This window comes from Ochlerotatus camptorhynchus, unplaced genomic scaffold, assembly GCF_037179485.1.
Source record: "Ochlerotatus camptorhynchus isolate MF236.1 unplaced genomic scaffold, CSIRO-AGI_Acam_v1.1 ptg000035l, whole genome shotgun sequence".
In the NCBI taxonomy this organism is placed as follows: Eukaryota; Metazoa; Arthropoda; class Insecta; order Diptera; family Culicidae; genus Ochlerotatus; species Ochlerotatus camptorhynchus.
In genome coordinates, this window is record NW_027040526.1 from 842,501 (window position 1) to 862,963 (window position 20,463).

The window sequence follows — 20,463 nt, forward strand, 5'->3', positions numbered from 1 at the left end:
CTTTGCGGACGATGTCGTCTTGACGGTAACCGGTGAGACGCTGGAAGAAGTGGAAATGTTGGCGGCTGAGGCGATAGATACGATTGGTAACTGGATGCAAGGAGCGAAGCTGCAGATAGCCCACCACAAAACAGAAGTGATGTTGGTCAGTAACTGCAAAGCAGTGCAGCGGGCAGAGATTACCGTTGGAGAGCACACCATTGCTTCGAAGCGCATGCTTAAGTATCTGGGAGTGATGATCGACGACCGGCTAAACTTTAATAGCCACATCGAATATGCTTGCGAGAAGGCGACGAAGGTCATCAACGCAATAGCCAGAATCATGCCGAACAATTCTGGTCCAAGCAGCAGCAAGAGACGTCTTCTGGCTAGTGTTTCCTCATCAATACTAAGGTACGGAGGTCCAGCCTGGATTGAAGCGCTGAAAACGAAGCAGAACCAAAGGAAATTGAGCAGTACGTTCCGGCTCATGGCCATGCGAGTCGTGAGTGCGTACAGAACCATTTCGACGGAAGCAGTATGCGTTATCGCCGGTATGATCCCAATCGGCATCACCTTGGCGGAGGACTACGAGTGCTATATGACGAGAGAAACCAGAGGAGTACGAAAAATGGTGAGAACGGAGTCGATGGCTAAGTGGCAGCAGGAGTGGGATGCAGCAGAGAACGGTAGATGGACACACAGGCTAATACCGACTCTTTCGACCTGGGTGAACAGGAAGCATGGAGAAGTCAACTTCCACTTGACGCAGTTCCTGTCTGGTCATGGCTGCTTCAGGAAGTACCTGCATCGGTTCGGACACACAACGTCACCCTTCTGTCCGGAGTGTGGGAATGTGGAAGAATCACCAGAGCACGTGGTCTTCGAATGTCCTAGATTTGATGATGTGCGAGAGGATATGCTCGCCCTTAGCACGGAGAATGTCGTCGAAGAAATGTGTCGAGAGGAGGGCACCTTTAACGCCGTCAGCAGAGCAGTAACGCAGATCATGTCAGCGCTGCAGCGAAAATGGCGGGAAGACCAACTAGAAAGTAGTAATGTGCTCACACAAGTGCGAACTGAAAGCCGAAGCCGGGAGAACTCTCCGTCAGAGTAGGCTGTATCCACCACCAGGGATAACCGAGTAGAACGTGACGCTGGGAGATAAATGGCTCACAAATTGGAGAGACGATCAGCGAACTGGAAGCGCCAATTATCTGAGGTAAAGTGAGGTGCGTAATGCACGGCCCCCTCCGAAGTAATACGACAAGTGGTTCCGGGGGAAAAGGGCAAGGCGTCTAAGTAGGTTTTAGTGCGGTAAGAATCCCACACACCGTGTCACCGCGACTGTGCGCCCAGTCGTCAAGCGGTGGCACGATGGCCTTTTTGAAGGTTTCCTCGTTGCCAAAAAAAAAAAAAAAAAAAAAAAAAAAAAACACACACACACACACACACACACACACACACACACACACACACACACACTCACACTCACACACACACACACACGCACACACACACACACACACACACACACACACACACACACACACACACACACACACACACACACACACACACACACACACACACACACACACACACACACACACACACACACACACACACACACACACACACACACACACACACACACACACACACACACACACACACACACACACACACACACACACACACACACACACACACACACACACACACACACACACACACACACAGACACACACACACACGATCTAGGATTTGAAATTTTAATTTGTTATGTTTTTTTATAATGCGTTTATTTTTCCAGGCTCATTTGCTAAAGCTTTGCGGAGCCGATATTCAGTGTTTAGATTACAAACTTACATAAAACTAACGTTAGTAAAGCGGGGGCCGATTACTCGCGGCTATGTCGAGGTTAGGGGTAACAATTGAAATTGGATGTCAGGAAAGGGATTGACAACACAGGGTTTTGAGAGCAATGTGCTCTTGATCTCGAACTAAGCGACATACTGACGATAAAGCCAAACATGGGGGTACACCGACGAGGAGCTAACAACTTCGAGAACACGAGATGATACTAACTACTAAATCTTGAGATCTATTCGTATTAAAAAACACATAAATTAATTTTAAATAGTCGAGATCTCGCTCGCCAAGATGGCTCCAACGGGCCGCAAAGGTTGTTTTCCTCGGGCCCTAAGGGATACGGATAACTCGAATCTAGCAACACAATGGAGGGTGCATGACCAAAGCACGTGGTCGATCTCGTGATAACCACTACCACAAGCGCACAAATTGCTGCCTGCGAGCCCGATTCGAAAGAAATGCGAGCCTAACGAGTAGTTATTGGACATGAACCTTGACATGACACGTATAAAGTCACGCCTCATGTCCAATCCTTTGAACCACGGCTTGTTCAATACCTGTGGGAGAATAGAATGATCACTCTCATTCCATTTTTGTTGCCAGTTGGTGAGGACTTGCTGACGGGTAACTAAGAAAAATTCCGCAAAGGCCGATATCGCCTTACATAGCGCCCACCTTAGCTAGCGAGTCCACTTTCTCATTACCCGGAATTGAGCAATGAGATGGGACCCAAACTAAGGTGAAAGTTTAGGAGCAGTTAGATAAGGCACTCAGTTTAGATCGTATTTCAGGCAGGAAATACGAGGAGTGCTTCATCGGCCTCATTGAACGAATAGTCTCCAATGAGCTAAGACTATCCGTATAAATGAAAAAATGGTCAGAGGGTAGTGAGGCAATTTGCTCTACTGCGTAAAATATGGCTGCTAATTCCGCAACATATTCGTTGAATACTCCAAATCCAGTGGAAGCGTTTACAGTTGACCTCCCAGACAACCAGAAATCGTATAACAATGTACACACAGTATCGTAAATTGCTACAGTTTAAGTCAAAATTGCATATAAGAATGGAATACTTCGCATTATGTTTAAGTTAAATCGGTTAAATCGTATAGAATGCAAATTTCCGACCTATATGCGATGACTCATTTTTCCGTCGTACTGTATCCCAAATTAAATCGGATTACATCATAAGACTTTTCAAAATGAATTTGTTATTACAGATTAAATCGTGGGCCTCCCTTAGCTCAGTCGGTAAAGGCGCAGCTACAAAGCAAGACCATGCTGCAGGTGGTTGGGTTCAATTCCCGGTCCGGTCTAGGAATTTTTCGGGTTGGAAAATTTCTCGACTTCCCTGGGCATAGAAGTATGATTGGACTAGCTACACAATTATACCAATGCAAAAATGGTACAGGCATCGAAAGCTCTCAATTAATAACTGTGGAAGTGCATCTAGAACACTAAGGTGAGAGCACGCAATAAGCTAATATGCGATATGCAATAAGCTTGAAATGTGAAGAAGAAGAAGAAGAAGAAGAAGACCAAGAAGAAGAAGAAAAAGAAGAAGAAGAAGAAGAAGAAGATTAAATCGTGTATGATGTTAAATCAACTCGTTTAAAATTAATTTAAAATCTGCACGTATATGGCCTCCACTTTTGTACGTATAAGCCATTTATTTGCATTCTATACGAACTGTTCGTTTGTATATATGTTTGTATATCACGAAAATACCTTTGAATATATGTACGTGCATTCTGGTTGTCTGGGATATCTGTGAAAAACTCCTATTGCTACTGGCATGGTGGTACTTGTTTGCAAAAATTAAGGGAACAACCATCGACCGATGGTGATCTGGTATTCCACGGATTTCTTGCAACATGGTCAGATCAAAATAAACAGAGAATCTTTAAAAGTCTTGAAGGCAAACACAATTGGAATTGAATGAAGAAGGGCCAATCTCCAGCGTCATGTACTCGCAATAGAGACTCATGAATCTTGTTTGAGGATTTCTGTCGAGCAGCTTCTCAAAGTTTTCTATTACCAATGGATTCATTACTTCACAACGGATAAGAAACCGGAAGGACAGTTCCGCGAAATGATCTGTCAGTGGGAGAACACCCGCGAGTACTTCGAGGCTCATCGTATGCGTCGAGTGCATACAGCCAAGCGCAATTCGGAGGCAACGGTATTGAACCCGTTGCAGCTTCAGGATGTGTGTTTTTGCCGCGGATTGAAAGCAGCAGCTACCGCTGATCAGATCTTCCGGGGGTGCTCCCCACCAAGTTCCGGTAATTGTACGAAGAAAATTGATTCTTTGTTGGCATATTTTGTTTCACGTACGCAATATGTTTTCCCCACGTGCTTTTGGAATCGAACCAGACACCTAAATACTTGAAAGATATACTTTGAGTGATTGTTCTGTAACTGTGCAGGATGATGCTTCCTAGAAAAAACAACCAAATCAGTTTTCTCCGGAGAGAATTCGATACCCAGCTTCATAGCCCAAGTAGACAAATTGTCTAAGGTATCTTGCAATGGTCCTTGCAGTTCCGTCTTATACACAAACATTATAAAGAAGGGGATTTAAACATGAGCCCTGGGGGAGACACATGCAACTAATTCGTGAACTTGTCGAGTTTCCATGAGAGAAGCTCATATATTTCACAGACAACAAGTTGCTCAAATAGTTGTTAATAGTTGGTGAAAGCCCACTATCATGGAGTTTATCCGAAAGGACGTCGATACAAACAGAATCAAAAGCCCCCTTAATGTCCAAGAAAACTGAACCCATTTGCTGTTTTTGCGCATAGGCCAGTTGAATTTCAGTTGAAAGCAACGCAAGACAGTCGCTCGTTCCTTTGCCTCTCCAAAATCCAAATTGCGTATCTGAAAGTACACCATTCGACTCGACCCATTTTTCTAGACGAAAAAGAATCATTTTCTCCAACAATTTCCGTATACAGGACAGCATCGCGATGGGACGGTACGAGTTATAATTTGACGCGAGTTTACCGGGTTTTCGAATGGCGATATTTCTTACTTGTCTCCAGTCATCCAGAACAATGTTGTGCTCCAGAAATTGATTGAATAAGTTCAACAAGCGTCTCTTCGCGACGTCTGGGAGACTTTTTTTTAGCAAGTTGAACTTGATTCTATCCACTCCTGGAGCTGAATTGTTACATGAGACTAAAGCTGAATATCCAACTGTCTGAGTATTCCACGTCTTCGTTAACCGGTGGTGACGCGTTTCGCATTCTCCTGCCGACATTCCAGAGTGTTCTCATGGAAGTCTCTCGCGACAAACCATCGACGAACCGACGCCAGTAACCGCGTTTTTTTGCTTTAATTAAGTCCTTAAAAGTTTTCTCGAGGTCGGAGTACCACTCGAAATCCCCGACCTTGGCGTGTTTGCGGAAGCGTTTAAACACGGTGGACTTCTCGCTGTTCGCGTCGGTGCAATCCTTATCCCACCACGGGGTGGGAGGTCGCTTGCGGACGGAAACTCCCGGAACACGTTTCGTCTGTGCTCGCAGCGCAGAATCGATGATAAGACGCGCGAGAAAGGAGTACTCGTCCAGCGGAGGAAGTACGTCAACCGATTGACTGGCATTAAGAACCGCGGTCGCGAATTTTCGCCAGTCAATGTTTTTCGTAAGATCGTACGCGATGTCGACCGAACGAGTAGAAGATGAACCATTGGCAATAGAAATTTTGATTGGCAAATGGTCACTACCGCAGGGATCTTGAATTACTTTCCACGAGCAATCCAACGATACTGAACTCGAACAAAGTGAGAGGTCTAATCTGCTTACTTTTGCTGGAGGTTTGGCTACTCGTGTTGCTTCCCCGGTGTTCAGAATTGTCATTTTGAAGAAATCGCACATGTCGTATATCAAGGTTGAGCGGTTATCCGTCGTACAGTTCCCCCCAGCCTGTACCGTGAGATTTAAAATCCGAAGATCAACCGTGGCACCGGCATAGCCGTGCAGATATCCGAGAAACTTTGACGAGAAATCGCTGTTCACGGTGGAAGATATACTGAGGCAATACTGAATGTGTTATGTTACCAGGTAGAAAATCATTGATCATGCGTTTTAAATAAGCTTAATAAAGATTTTATAGGATTCTACAAGTCTAAGTTATAACCTACCGAAGCCTCATAAAATCTTAACTGTTACTTGGGATATGTGATATAAATAATACAATTTTGAACGTTTCGAGCAAATTCGTCTGAGATGTTTAAATTACTTTGGATATTTTGAGCAACTCTGAAATTCGATCAAATGATGATTTAATGGTTTCAATCAGAAAATCAGCTAGAAACTGCCAGAATCAAATGACAAATTCAATCAAGAAAATTAATCATTTCTCTAATTTGCAAACACGCTTTAGTGTTCGAGAGTGAGTACATGAGGTAGCATAATCATAAATTCGACTGCACATTCATACGATACAACCAAAACGGAACACTTTTGTTTTCTTTTTGATCAATAACTTCAATTTCCTTTAAATCTTCAACCATTCCATACGCGAGTTAAGTAATCGAATTGTTCAAGCTGCTTTTGTAGAATATTGGTTTAGGTACATTCGCTTTTTTTTTGCATACCACTGTCGGCTTTAATAGGATAGCAAGTTAAATATGGTACAAAAAAAAAAAAAAAGTTTCACTCACCGACATACAGTCCGGTGTCTGTGTTGAGCTGTCTCAGCTTGCCCGGGGACCTTCGCGAGATAGGCTTTCCGCCGTCCACCTTCAGCGTACCATCCTGGGAGTTCCTGTGGAAAACAAAACACATCGTTAGGAAACGGAAAATACCCGACACGTAAACCCAACCCAGTAGGAAAGGACAGCAAAGTTTCGAATCGGTCGCTAATGGCAAACAGGGGTAGGTATCGATTTTTTTTCTTTCCACCGTATTACCGCCGATTGGTAGTCGACTTTTCCTGAATATCCAATGTGCTCCATACTCTTGCCCCAGCCCACACTTGATTGATTGATTTATAATTCATGGAAAATAGCTTTCCATGTTAGAGAAAAAACAATACCCGGAACCCCGCCCTCCACGTGCATACATCCTGTGGTCTCTTCTCGTGGAACGCGTCACGAAACGTGGCAAGCTTCACGGTACCTCTTATGTCTACATGGAGCATGAGTCCACCCGGATCCAGGTGCCAATCGATTCAATGTCGACGGGAAAAGGCGTTAGAGGGAAAATGGTTTCTCAGTTTTAGTTTTCCAGACCTAGGTAGGTTGATGGGTGGGGTGTGCTGGGAAATTTCCAACACTACTACTGAAAGCAAACCACCAGGCACGTCGTGGTGCGAAAGCAGAATTTGAATATTAAATCCACTGCGGTCGCGGAAGCACTTAGGATAGAAGCACGGTTAAACTGTGGGTTGGGTGGATTATGCTGGGTGTACGATTTTCCGATTTGCCGAGAATTAAGTGCGGTTTCTTGGAATGGATTCCCTCGAACGATAACCGGAATATTTACGAAGTGGTGTTTTTGGTGCCAAACGAAAGAAGTAAGATATATAGCATAACTCAATGGGACTCTCCAGTGGTGAAAGTGTTTTCATGCCGGCAAGATGTTCCTGCAAAGTATGTTTTGTTATAATTTAACGAAATTCCTGATCCCATCGTAGCCCACAGCAAATCCGTAAACGAAAATCCCGACGACACACGTGCCGCTTCGCAGCCATAGAAGTCTGACCTGACACCACACGCCGGGGAAAAGGTTGGAAAGACATTTTCTTTTCTGATTATTTTTATGATAATTTTTCTCATCTTTGCACATTCTTGCGAGGGAGTTTACTTGCGTCGTCGGTGACCGGAAGCGACGTGAAAAATAAGCTAGGAGAAAAAAAAAATCGCACATCCGGTCCGGATCTCCCAGGCCCATAAAATGAAATTGTTTGTTTTTCTTACCTCAAGGCTCTCACACGATGCCACAGCCCGTCGCTGATTTTGGTCGAGTTGTATTTGATGTTCACCTCACCTGACCCCAGGTTGTATCGCAGATGGAGATAGCTGGAAGTGAAGATGAACAGCACATAAAAAAAATCATTCATTGCCATAATTATTCGCCGCTATTTGCGACTCTCCAGTCTTCTTCTAAACCAATCGCGGGGTAAATCAATCTCACTTCAAACATTTAATCACCAGCAGCAACTCTGATTCATTTCTACACTTCGTTAGCCAAAGTTAAATATTTGATCATTCAAATCACGATATCTGAGGATGATGCTCGGTGCGCGTTCACTTGCGAATCATAAAGTGGTATCTGCGGCACGGAATGGCTTCTTATCAATGTTGGAGCAATGAAAAAAAAAACCAGGGCAGGTGTGAGCTGCTACAGCTGCTGCTGATGGAAGCCGAAAGAAGAAGGTTTGAGCGTTGGGATTAGGGAAAAATAATAGCCTTTCTCTGCCTTCAATCGAGATATCAAAGGGTGTTACGATCAAAATTTGGTCGACTTAAACTTGACGCATTTCTTTTCGAGCATTCAAAAAACCTGAACACCCCTCATTTTGTAGGTATGTGCCTCTATTTTGATTTTGACAATTGTTCTTCAGTTATCACAATGCCATCCAAGCAAGCAGAGTCACGCATCAAATTTTTCCACGAGCAACGCAAAAATCCGAACTACTCGCACGACACCTACGTCAAGGCAGAATTTAGACGGTTTCCTGGGCAGGAGTTTTATGCGGCAATCGGAAGGGGTAAGGTGCAACACCAGTGCGCAAAACAGTCAGGTTCATTAAGTCATTTTGATATGAATATGAAGTGCCATCTGCCTCATCATTCACTGCCTCGTGAGAGTCTGAATGATTGAGTGGTAAACGAGTCACTGACAGCCGAGCACTCAGTCAGTAGCTAAGTCAACACGTTTATTCTACCGTTATGGTACCCAATGTTTGTTTTGAATGACTGAGCGTCCATTTTCTATGGAAAAATGACTCAATTACATGCTGTGTGAACGAAGGCAAGCGGTGTGCGTCGCCTGCTCGTGAATGACTGAATGTTTTTGTTGGCTCTTTTATTGCCTCGTCCTTTACCGTTTGGTACAAACGGTCTGCACAGAGCAATGGATTGAATAGTGCAGTGATTTCACACTCAGCCTAGGCAGTCAATAATTTTACGCTCTGGGCAACTCATTTTCAAGCAAAACTGAAACTGTCGAAGTTCGCTAAAAATATCTAGTTTGGCAGGCTATATGTACCTGTGACTTGAAAAGCGACATTTTCGTTGTAACCGGGCCCATCAACCAGGATATTTAAGCAAACAAGAGTGTCTGGAAAAACGTCTGCTGCGTTTCCTGCAGCAATACGATTGTTCCGTGCTGTTTTGGATGGAATTGGCATCCATTACGGAAATAAGGCCATGGAGTGGTATGCCACCAACAACGTGCAGGTGGGGCCCAAGAGCAAGAACCCTCCCAATACGCCAGAGCTCCGCCCAATCGAAAAATATTTAGCCGTCGCCAATCGGAACCTGAATTACACCACAAAAAAAACGGTTGGAAGCGATGGCAGCAGTTAAACGAAAGACCCGGCAATTTTGATAGGGTCTTAACTTAGCTGAATATTTTTTATGTGTTTTATAATAATTGAACTTACAAATCAAAAATAATTTGATTTGTTAATAAAATATTAAACAATTTACACGCATTCCTGTTTGACCAAATTTTGATGGTAACACCCTTTATATACTACATCAGTCCCAGTTGGGATGAAATCGATCGACAAGCGTACTTCGTCGTCTCGTTGCTGGCTAGCCGAGCACAGTGGTACAAAAGGGGAAAATCATCGATTTGAAAAGAATCAGTCTTATACTGTTTGATCTAGGCTTACCGGGTAAAACTGAATCATAGGTAAAGGAAAACCGATTGAAAATTGTTAAACAACCCTGCTTTCCAACCTGTGTCCCTGTCTTATCCTTCCAACAATTATTGTCATCAATTGGCAGAAGCTGTGTAAATAACATATCGTATTACTTACCCATTTTCAATTCCCAGCGACAGGAAATCATCCCCCTCGAGTGCACTGTGCCGCCCCGTCCACAGTATCAAACCGTTCGTGGAGTGCGTTTTAAACCGAAGGTTCAGATCAATTTCGTAGCTGATCACCCGTCGCATCGTCTCCGCATCGCTGTAATGAAAGAAGCTTTCCGTGCCGGTAAAGCACGCTCCCTGATACCGTCTGAAGTATTTATTCTTGTACTTGACACTACGGGACACGTCGTCCTCCTCGTCCGAGTGCCTCTGGCGTTGTCGGTCGTTGTTTGTACTTCCACTGCTGCTACTGCTACTCCTACTCCTACTTCTACTCCTACTACTACTACTACTACTGCTGCTGCTGCTGCTGCTGCTGCTGGATGTTATTTGAGTTGCACCCCTACTAAAGTTTGTATTTTTATCACGACGTCGGTTGTTTTCCTTTCCATCAACGTCAGCCTCGTCGCGAATGCCATCAACATCGTTTTCCTTATCATCATCATCATCATCCACTGCGTTCTGCTGGCCGTCAACGATGCTACCACCCACTGGGGTTCCCGTGTGTCTTATTTCTTCGTCATCCATTTCAAAGCCCCACCCACCGGTGCCATCCTCGTTTGTGTCATCACTTTCAAAATCATCATCTTTATTTTTCATTATTCTATTCATCTCTTCGATTAATATTTCATCAATGTCGGCGTCCCGTTCCGGTTGCTTCCTATGAGCCCTCACCCTTTGCTGTTGCTCATTTTCCGCCTTTTTCGCCAAATCGGGACGATACGGTATTCTGTCACCGTTGTGATCATAATCTTTATTATATCCATCTTCTGAGCCACCGTAACTGTCGCTTTCTTCTCGCGGACCATCTGTGGTCTTTCCAGTGCCATCATCGTCGTGGTTTGTGGTAGAGATCTTCCGCTCTTTGCCGCCACCTTGCAGTTTTATCTTTCGGTCATAACCTACGAGCTTCTGGCGTGCTTTGTCCTGCTGCTTCTTGGCTTGTCGAATATTGTGACGGTTTAAAAAATGCTCCACATTCTTCACAGACGATTGTAAACCAGTGCCATCATATTTATATTCATCATCATCATCGTTGTCGTCGTTGTCAGCATCAACATCGTCATCCTGGACGTTATAATCGGTGTCATCATAATGTTGGTCGTTATCGTCCCCATTTGAGCTGGTGTTATCATCCACAGTTTGACCCTTTCCCTCACCATCTTGGTAATCTTCACCGTCATCATTGGTCTGCGTGGTGACTTCCGCTGGTTGCCTTTCCACCCCAGTGGTTATTTTTTCATTATCTTTCACCCGACCACTATCCTCATTAGCCAAGTCCTTGCCCCCTCGGTCAACACCTTCGTCCTCATCATCGTACTCATAATAATAGTAATCATCTCCTCCGCTGCCTCCGTCGCCGGTGATCACCTTCACCAATTCGCCAGCGTCCACACCGACGGTAGTAGAAGCCATCGTAACCGTGTCCTCATCGTCTTCCTGTTGCTCATCCAGAAGATCCTCCTCCTGATGGTGCACCTGATGTAGCTTCAACACCCGCTGACGCTGTTCAATCACTTCCGATGGCAGCTCTTCCGCCTGGTTGCACTGCTTATTCTGTGGATTGCACTGGCACTCGTAGCTATCCAGATTCGGTACACACTTGGCCAGGGGGCCACACGGTCGGGCAACGCAAGCGTGCGGGCAGTTTTCCACGTTCGAACCACCGAGCGCCTCCGAGATAATCGATATGGTGCGGTCGTTGATGTCCACCTGCCAGAAGTAAAGAAAGATGCTTCAGTTGATATAAAGTTTTACAATACCTTTTCGGTGTAATGTTCATTAACTCGATATTGAAGGGGCTATCGAGTTATAGAATTATCGACTTCAAGTCAGCTGTAAACCTGTAAAGCTGCTTCAGGTGAATTCTCAGGAATGTTAAGGATTGACTTTATTGTTTTTTTTTTAGGAAAATTCCATGACGATTGTGAAAAAGATACCTAGTCCATCTCAAATTAATATAGCAAAAAAGTTATGAGAAGAATTTCCTGAGAGTTTTGATTAAAATTTCAAGGAAGTTTCTAGGGTGTTGAATTCTGTGGATGGTTCCACAATATTTTGTCTAAGCCAAGGGAATCGAAATCCTGAGAAGATTTTTATGGGAATTCCGAATATTACAAGGAAATTTCGAGACGAATATAAAACTGTGCAGAGTTTCGGGAAATTTCTGATTCGAATCGTCTATACTAATACTTGGAAATGTGTTTAAACCGTTGATACTCCTCTCTCGCCTCTAATGTGTCATGGTTTACGATTACGTGGTTGCCCCTTAAAACAAGGTAAAATTTTGCTGTCATTGCACTATGGTCCAGAATGCATATTTAGGTGGAATGATATGTTTTGAGCCTGAAATTGAAACTTTAGACTAAATATCTCTTAAACAAAGTTGTTTCTTATAGCTATGCCCTCATTTTTATGACAATGAATTCTAGGTTGGTTCTTTTTATCATTAAAATCAACAATCTAACTTTTTTGTTTGAATAAATTAAGATATATATTTTTCGGCAAAGTTGTAGCTGAGCTAATTTCAAGCAACTTTGTTGAAAAAAAACTTTTTTGTATCTCTTAAATTTACCGATTTAGAGCAATTTTCTTGAATTGAGCTAGGGTGTCTCTAAAAAAAAACAGTTGTTTTGCTTAAGTTTTCTTATCTTGAATTTCTCAGCAAAGTTGTCTTCAAATTTTTGCTGCACAAAGCTTGTCAATATCTTTCGTCGATCAAGAGTTTTTGACGTTTTTCTACTAAAAATATGCCCTTTTCAAATGTTAATATCTCTGGTTGGGGAAAACAAAAAAAGTTATTTTACGGCATTTGAAAGGGCGTATGTTATTTTCAATAATATGAAAAAATTGGAGGTGTGTTAGTTTTAAAACTCGTTTTTAATATATTTCGGTATATCTTCTTTATTTGAAGAGATACAGACAACAAATTATGGTATAAAACATTTGTCTTAAAGAGTTTTAAAAGTCTCTAGAGGATGACTATCATGAAAAATTTCAAATAAAAAAGTTATTGGCAAAATATGGTTTGCATAGGACCACTCTAATGACAAATTTAAATAAAATGTGCTAGTACAATAAATTGTTTCAATATTTGGACATTTAGTGTCTTCGAAGAAGTTTTTGTGCTTAAAAATTCCCTTCTTTTGGTGTTTGCAAACGTCAGAGTGGTCTTCAAATTAGGAGATTTTTAAAACTAACTTTTTTGTTTTTCAAAATAGAAGCAAAGCTGTAGCTAAGTTAATTTTAATCAACTTTGTAGGAAATAATTTTTTTCTATCTCTTAACGTTCTCGTTTTAGCGGAGTTGACTAAGGGTGTTCCTGGAAAAAAAAGTTTCTTAGCACTAACTTTTTATTTCAAATTTCTTATGAAAGTCATCATCTAGAGACTTTTAAACTCTTTAAGGCGAATGTTTTATAGCAAAATTTGTTGTCTGTATCTCTTCTACTAAAAAAGATATACCCAAATATAGTAAAAATATGAATAAATTCAAACTGATTTTATACGAGTTTTAAAAATAGCATTTTTTTTAATATTATTGAGAATAACATACGCCCTTTAAAATGCCGTTTTTTTAGGGACACCCTAATTCAATTCAAGAAAATAGTTCTTAATCGATACATTAAAGTTTTTTTCAACAAAGTTGCTTGAAATTAGCTCAGTTATAACTTTGCCGAAGAATATATACCTTAATTTATTCATACAAAAAAGTTAGATTTTTGATTTTAATGATAATAAGAACCACCCTAGAATTCATTGTCATAAAAATGAGGGCCTAACTAAAAGGAACAACTTTGTAGAAGAGATATTAAGTCTAAAGTTTCAATTTCAGGCCCAAATCATATCATTCCACCTAAATCTGCATTATGGACCACTGTGCATTGTAATTACTCATTTAACCTAGCGATTCTTTTGGATCTATCGAATTCGGTTATATGTATGATTAAAATGTATATCGGACAACCAGAAAAATTCCAAGAAAGGGAATGGGGAAAAAAAAACAGAAAATTATCAATCAGGATTTGCTGCTCACGTTGCAGGCCACAAAGTAAGAAATTTTTGAATTTATCTTTTCTAAAAGGTCTGCCGTACACAATATTTTTATTCAGACAGGATCGGAAGGATAATATTCTGTGAAAGTCAAAAGCGAGCTATTTCTATATTCACTAGCGCTACCTAGTGAGTGAATTGTGGCGTTATTTTACAGAAGTCAATAATCTCTGATCTTGTTTTGATGCTACAGTTCAAATTCTGTTCTATCTACAGGACGTTGCTGGGTGCACACTAATCCAGGCCTCCACCGTTCGATACATTTTGTACAACTGTTCTGTTTGGTAAAAGTTTTAAAATCAGTTAAATAGCAAATTTATCCCGAACTTGTATAGACTTTGTTCAGTTTACCCCATTTATATATTAAATATACAAATTGTCAATTTTACTGATTTCTTACGTGAAACATTCGAAAATTTTACCAAACTGTTCTGCTGTTCAAAAACATCGTAAATTCTGAGCCTTTTGAGATGGCGCTGTTTCAATGGTAGTAATCTCAATATAGCAACATGGAACAGTGGGAACGCATTTGATGCATGTTCAGGACGTTTGGTTGTTCTGCCTATTTCAATTGTTGGTCTTGATATAATTCCTAGTCATAATCCAGAATTTATGGAACCAGATACTGGAGGCATTGGAACAGATGCCAATGTGTCTATATGACAATGAAATTATCTGAAATAATCGTTCATGGGCATATCCTATGATTTGATATGCAGTATGATTCATTTGCCTCAAGTATGACTATAGCCTAAAGAACTGAGTTTCAGGATCACAGGAACCGATATCAATGAGGCCATTTGTCACAGGATTCATCTCAAACTGTTTTCATTAGGCATATCTACTTTTTTGTCGTGATTGGAACCACCACTTGATATGGTTTTCATGAATATGATTATAGCTTACCGTATCGTATTGCGGAATCTATGAAATGGAATTCTGGAATCCCGGAACCGATACCAATGTGACCATAATCTTCATTGACCTTATCTTATCATGCTAACATGATTTGATATGCAATATGATTAATATACCGCGAATGTTACTGTGAGATATAAAACCGAGTTCCACGGCTTTCCCGGAACCGATGCCAATGTGCCCAAATGTCATTAGATAAACTACAACCTGATTTCATTGATCATAGCTGGTCATTTTGGCATAATATGATATCATAACCTCAATGTAATTATATTCCAACAAACCGTTCACCGGAATTGACAGAACCACGCTCCGTAACCGATGCCAAACTGGCCAAAATCATCTCAAATCATCTTCATTCACTTGATACGACCTATTTGACATGATTTGACATGCCACAAGATACTTTTGCCTGAGATATTTCTATGTCCTACAGAAGCGATTTCCGGGACTCCCGGAACCGATAATATCGTAGCCATACGTTATGGACATATCTAAATTCATTCTTACTAATCATACCTCACCAGACAACCGATTCACGTGAAAATTTTAAACATTTGATCAAACAGGTTAAAAAAATACAAAAAACACAGACATATTTACATCTACCAAGAACGAGGGGGTGGTACCTATGACAAAAGTTAGTTCAACTATATCCCTTGAATAAAAATCCAGGTTTATGAAAATCGGGTGAGGCATTGTTGAGAACGAGTTTGTTGAAAAAAAAATGGTTCGTCCTGGTACTTTAGGGATTAATGGAACTGGTTTACGATTCAAAGTTGGATTCTGTGATGATAAGTATCACATAAAAGGTAAAATAGGTAGCATCATCTTCATCGAAATGTAAGTATGATTGACAATAATCATAAAAAATCGACTCGATGATTCATTAGATATAACATTTACATAACATAAACATTTAAATACATATACAAGGGAAGGGAGGGTCCAACAGAGCACCCGATTGATACGATTTGGACAGAGAGAGTGGGAATGCCATCCCCCTGTTAATAATATTTCGTTGATAAAGGGCGGGCTCTTCTCCTCACTCATTGGGGCATCTTTCTATTTGGAAGCTTGTCTTTTTAACCAATTGTGCGATCAAGTAGATGGAAGACGATTCTTTATTGTCCTACAGATGCGTATAGGCGATTTTGCCTATCGATCCACTCAATCCGTTTATTGCCCTTCATTCAGCGGCATATTGAGGACAATCAGAGGTTATTAAGACAAACACAGAAGAGAGTCCACTGCTTTTAGACTTAGTTTCCGTGCATGGAAATGGGAACCCTAATGACAAAATAAAAAAAAATAAGGGTCCAATATTTTGCGATAAGGAACAAAACTACCAATTTTTAGAGGTTCTGAGAACCACTATATCGTTTTGATATGGAATGGCTGTATTTATGCCCTAACATTAACATCCGAATTATCTCCTTTTTTAATACTTGGCACAAAACATACTTTATAAGCCCCAGCCCATTCATAAAAACGGTGATAGATCCTGTTAGAGGCGGGATTAAGAAAGTATTTTTTGAACCGATTATTAAAAACACGGAAGAACTTCGGATGCAAATTTAAATACATATACAGTATCCATTCAAATTTGACAAACAGCCCAAAAATTTCTTCATTCCTTTATTTAATCCAATCTAGTGCCACCGACGGACATCGATTGCTATCCATTGACGGCAATCGAATATGCAGGAAGACAGCTTCCACACCTGCGAAGGATCAACATACATGGGCCGGGACCAACGGCTTTACTTCCCTTCCGAAGGAAGACGTGACCAGATATTTTTATGCCTCAGAAAAATCGCACCGATCTCGGCTGGGATTGAACCCAGGCCCATTCGGGTGAGAAAGCAGTCACGCTTACCACTACATCACCGGCGCCGGCTAGCCCAAAAATTTAGTGTTGTTAAACTTGATCCATTCCAAAATCGAAAGGTTTTATTTTGAAATTTAATTTACGATTTCGTTGATTTTGGACCACCGTGAGCCAGTGTTGAATGTTAAACGGCAAACGGGGCAAAGTGCAGCTGATCACAATAAAAAAAAAAAAAAAACGATCCTACTCATAGCAATCATTGATCACTGTTTAAGTTCATGAAATGTTATACTATTGAGAGAGGCTGACAGCCATTTCTTCTAGGAATTAATTGAAGTGTTACAAACATTGACAAGTTGAAATTTCGTATTCATACTTTGTCTATAGAGTAGTGCATAGAGTATAAGCTCACTAGAATCCATTTATCTGTTTATATGTGCTTTGTTTCAAGCGCAGGATTTAGGTACGAAGTGCTTTAAGACATGTCGGGAGCTCAGATCTAACTTAATCCATTCCTTTATTTAACGTCGGTCTGTGTTCCGCAATCTAGTGCCAATCACCGACGGACATTTATTGCAATTCACTGACGGCAATCGAATGTGCAGGAAAGCAGCTTCCACACCTGCGTAGGATATCGCACCCATTCAACACCCTTGGGCCGGGACCAACGGCTGTACTTCCCTTCCGTGAAGACGTGACCAGGAATTTTTATGCCTTAGAAAAATCCCACCGACCTCGACTGGGATTGAATCCAGACCCATTGGCGTGAGAAAGCAGTCACGCTTACCACTACACCACCGACGCCGGCTGATTTAACTTTATGGGCTTGCCATTTATGAAGACAATCATGGCCCAAAGCGTTACGTATTTCCTGTATCACGCGTCAAACGGGAGCAACACGGATACAGCAGTCTGGTACGAGATGGTTTTATCACTGGTGGGCAGAAGCTCACGGTTTCCCAGTGTTGGTGAGTTCTTTGCCGTTAATGTTCACGAAAAGTTCATTTGTTTGCCATACAGAAATTCAAAACAAAAAATGTTATGGGTGGATTTGGACAGTTTTTGACCTATTTCATACGACTGGTGGTCACCAATGCCGCGCCAAACAGATTTCCTATGCAATTAATCAACCTACGATGTGAATTTCGCTAATAAAAACGAGGAGCATTTCTTATAGCAAAACTTGCCATAACAAAATGGGCAAAGTTCATTTTAGTAAACAAACTAATACTTCTTCCATACTTGCATACCGGTTTGAATGTGTGAATTTAAATTAGTAGAACAATTGTGACGTATGGGTGCCTAAGGCGTGCATTTCTCACTGTGCACTTGGATATCTGTTTGCAGGCAAAGAGAGTAATGCAGAAAGAGAGCGCAAAAGCTCGCTCTCACTCTCTTGTCAGTTGTAAATTTCTTACTAACCGATGGTTGCGCCGATGCTAGGAGCTTCATCAAAGGCTCCAATACTTTATTTTCATCGTGCCAAAATTGAACGGTTCTGTGGTTTTGTGGCCAAATTCGAACAGGTCCAGTGTCGGACATGATTTGCAGTGTCAGGTGCTCTATTCTGTTATCCGTTAAAGGGATTTATGGGTTTTTATAATGAACTGTCCTCGGTGAACAACTAATGGAAAACAGATTATGCGTAATTTCCGCTACATGACATCGCAAACAACAGCAGTGAAATCTGATGGAAAATGCATGCAGCAGCTTGACTAAACGGTTCATTGATTAGAATTCCACGTGGTCTATCAGCCATTTTGTAAGTCATCATTCTTATGAGCAGGGAATCAAAACAGAGAGAGATAAACCAACAATTAAAATAAAACACTTGCGCCGACTACCAACCTCTATATAATATAGCTTGAATATAACGGTAAAAGGAAAACGATAAAATTGCTTGTAATCTTTGTTGTAACAATTGAGGTTGTCGACATAGCTTGATCGGAATGGTAAAATTACAAAAAAAAAAACTTGCGTGTAAAGCTTGCAAACAATTTCACTATTTCTTTCCACCGTTTCCGTCAAGCTGTAGGGTAAATGCTAGGGTAAAGAGGAATCCAGTAGTTTTTTATGAAGACTTCATAAGTAAATATAGGAACCTAACGCTACACAGCTAAAAAAAAACTAGTGTAAATTTCCGTTACTATGATGCATATAAATGGAGCCTCATAAATCATACAAATTTACTTTATAAATCGTGTAAATTTATGAGACATGTCATGCAATATTCCATATATTGTATGCAACTTTCCACCTTTGTTTGCAACATTTCTTGCAAGCTGCTAGTTTACGTGAAAAGGAAGTTTACATGCATGAATGTTTGCATGCATGGATGTTTACATCACCAGTAAAATTCAGATTTTTTTAGTGTGTACTAACTATATGATCATTTACTCTATTGCAGACGGAGTTTTTCATGAAAAAAATAAAAACCTATTACTTGCCGTTACTGACAATGCTCGTTGATCGTTTGATTTTTTGACAGTTTGAGAGATGTTTGATTCCCTGCTTATGAGTAATTTGACAAAATGTTAGGTTATTTAAATCTTTATAAGATCAATGACAAACTTGCAGTGGTAACAGTAAGGTTGGCTTATTTAGTTGAAAAAATGTAATCTTTTATTTTGTAATTTGCCTAAATTTTCACTTTGTCAAGTGTATTGTCAGGGTGCTTACCAAAAAAGCACACATTTTTCTGACTACACGTAGCATCAAAAAAGCGTTGGAACCACAATCTTTGACGATTACATCATGAATCAAATGCTCATCGTTAAAATATAACATAAAACAGATGCTTGAAACAAATCTCAGCTGCTAACCGCTTACTGTTAATCTATCCACTCGTAACTGCTAATGAACACTAAAAAACGGGAAATGGTGCCATTTTACAGAAAATTAAACTAGGCCAACTCTCGTAAAATGAGCAACAAATTTGATAACAGTGCTGTCCAGTTCGGGGTGTCCTAAAGTTGCTCCCCCCACTGAAGGAGCTAGTATGGCAGCACGCCACCTCACCGCAGTCAAAGCTTCTGTTGGCGGTTTGTGATGCGGAATAATTGCATTTGCTGCCGGGGAGTTCAATCCGCCGGAACAAAGTCATAAAATCCCCAAGATGTGTCTCGAAGAAGCGAACACGAAAAACAAGCAGTTTTATCCCACGTTCCTGTCCGCCGCCGCCCTTCAAGTGACCCAGTCTTTTATGTTCCCACCCACCCTCGGTGAAGATGCTTTTCTACTGCTCCTTCACAGTACATTTATCAAAGCAATAAAAATCAAGCAAAAGAAGCACAGAAAACCAGACGACGCCGTGCTTACCTTTTGTACACATCCGGCGAAGGATCCTTTATCCCTGAGGCTCATCGGCAGCGTGTGGATGTTGTGCACTCCGCCCAGATACAAGCTGTGCGGTAGGGAGAGATGCCAGAATCCATTCGGTGAGACCGTCATCACTTCTGGCAGCTGATCGATCTGCAATGCGGAAACAAAATATACATTTATTTTACCCCCATTTGGAGGATGTGGAATCTTGGAAATGTTGTTCGGGATGGGACACGACAGGAAGGGTGGAAAGATTTAATTGATAAAACAATGAAGCTTATTTGAAAAAGTGAACATTTCCCATGTCACCATCGTCGTCAGAGATGGAAAAGATTTGATGATTGCTCTACACGGCCGATGAATCGCACTCAAATATGAGTTCCGTTTACTCAAATTGTCAACAATGACGGTCACTAATTGACTGAATAAGATGTTT

General features: G+C 41.2%; 1 protein-coding gene across 2 annotated transcripts in view; it reads right to left on the reverse strand.

Annotated features, from left to right (window-relative positions):
* The window catches only part of SP2353, a 741,117-nt gene that overhangs the window by 35,419 nt on the left and 685,235 nt on the right, over positions 1–20,463 (reverse strand). For both annotated transcript variants that reach the window (XM_065231894.1, XM_065231886.1), the window contains 4 exons: positions 20,025–20,177; positions 9,853–11,618; positions 7,781–7,882; positions 6,524–6,627 (listed from right to left, as the gene is read on the reverse strand). In XM_065231894.1, coding sequence (XP_065087966.1) covers positions 6,524–6,627; positions 7,781–7,882; positions 9,853–11,618; positions 20,025–20,177 — 2,125 coding nt within the window. The remainder of the gene's footprint in view (positions 1–6,523; positions 6,628–7,780; positions 7,883–9,852; positions 11,619–20,024; positions 20,178–20,463) is intronic.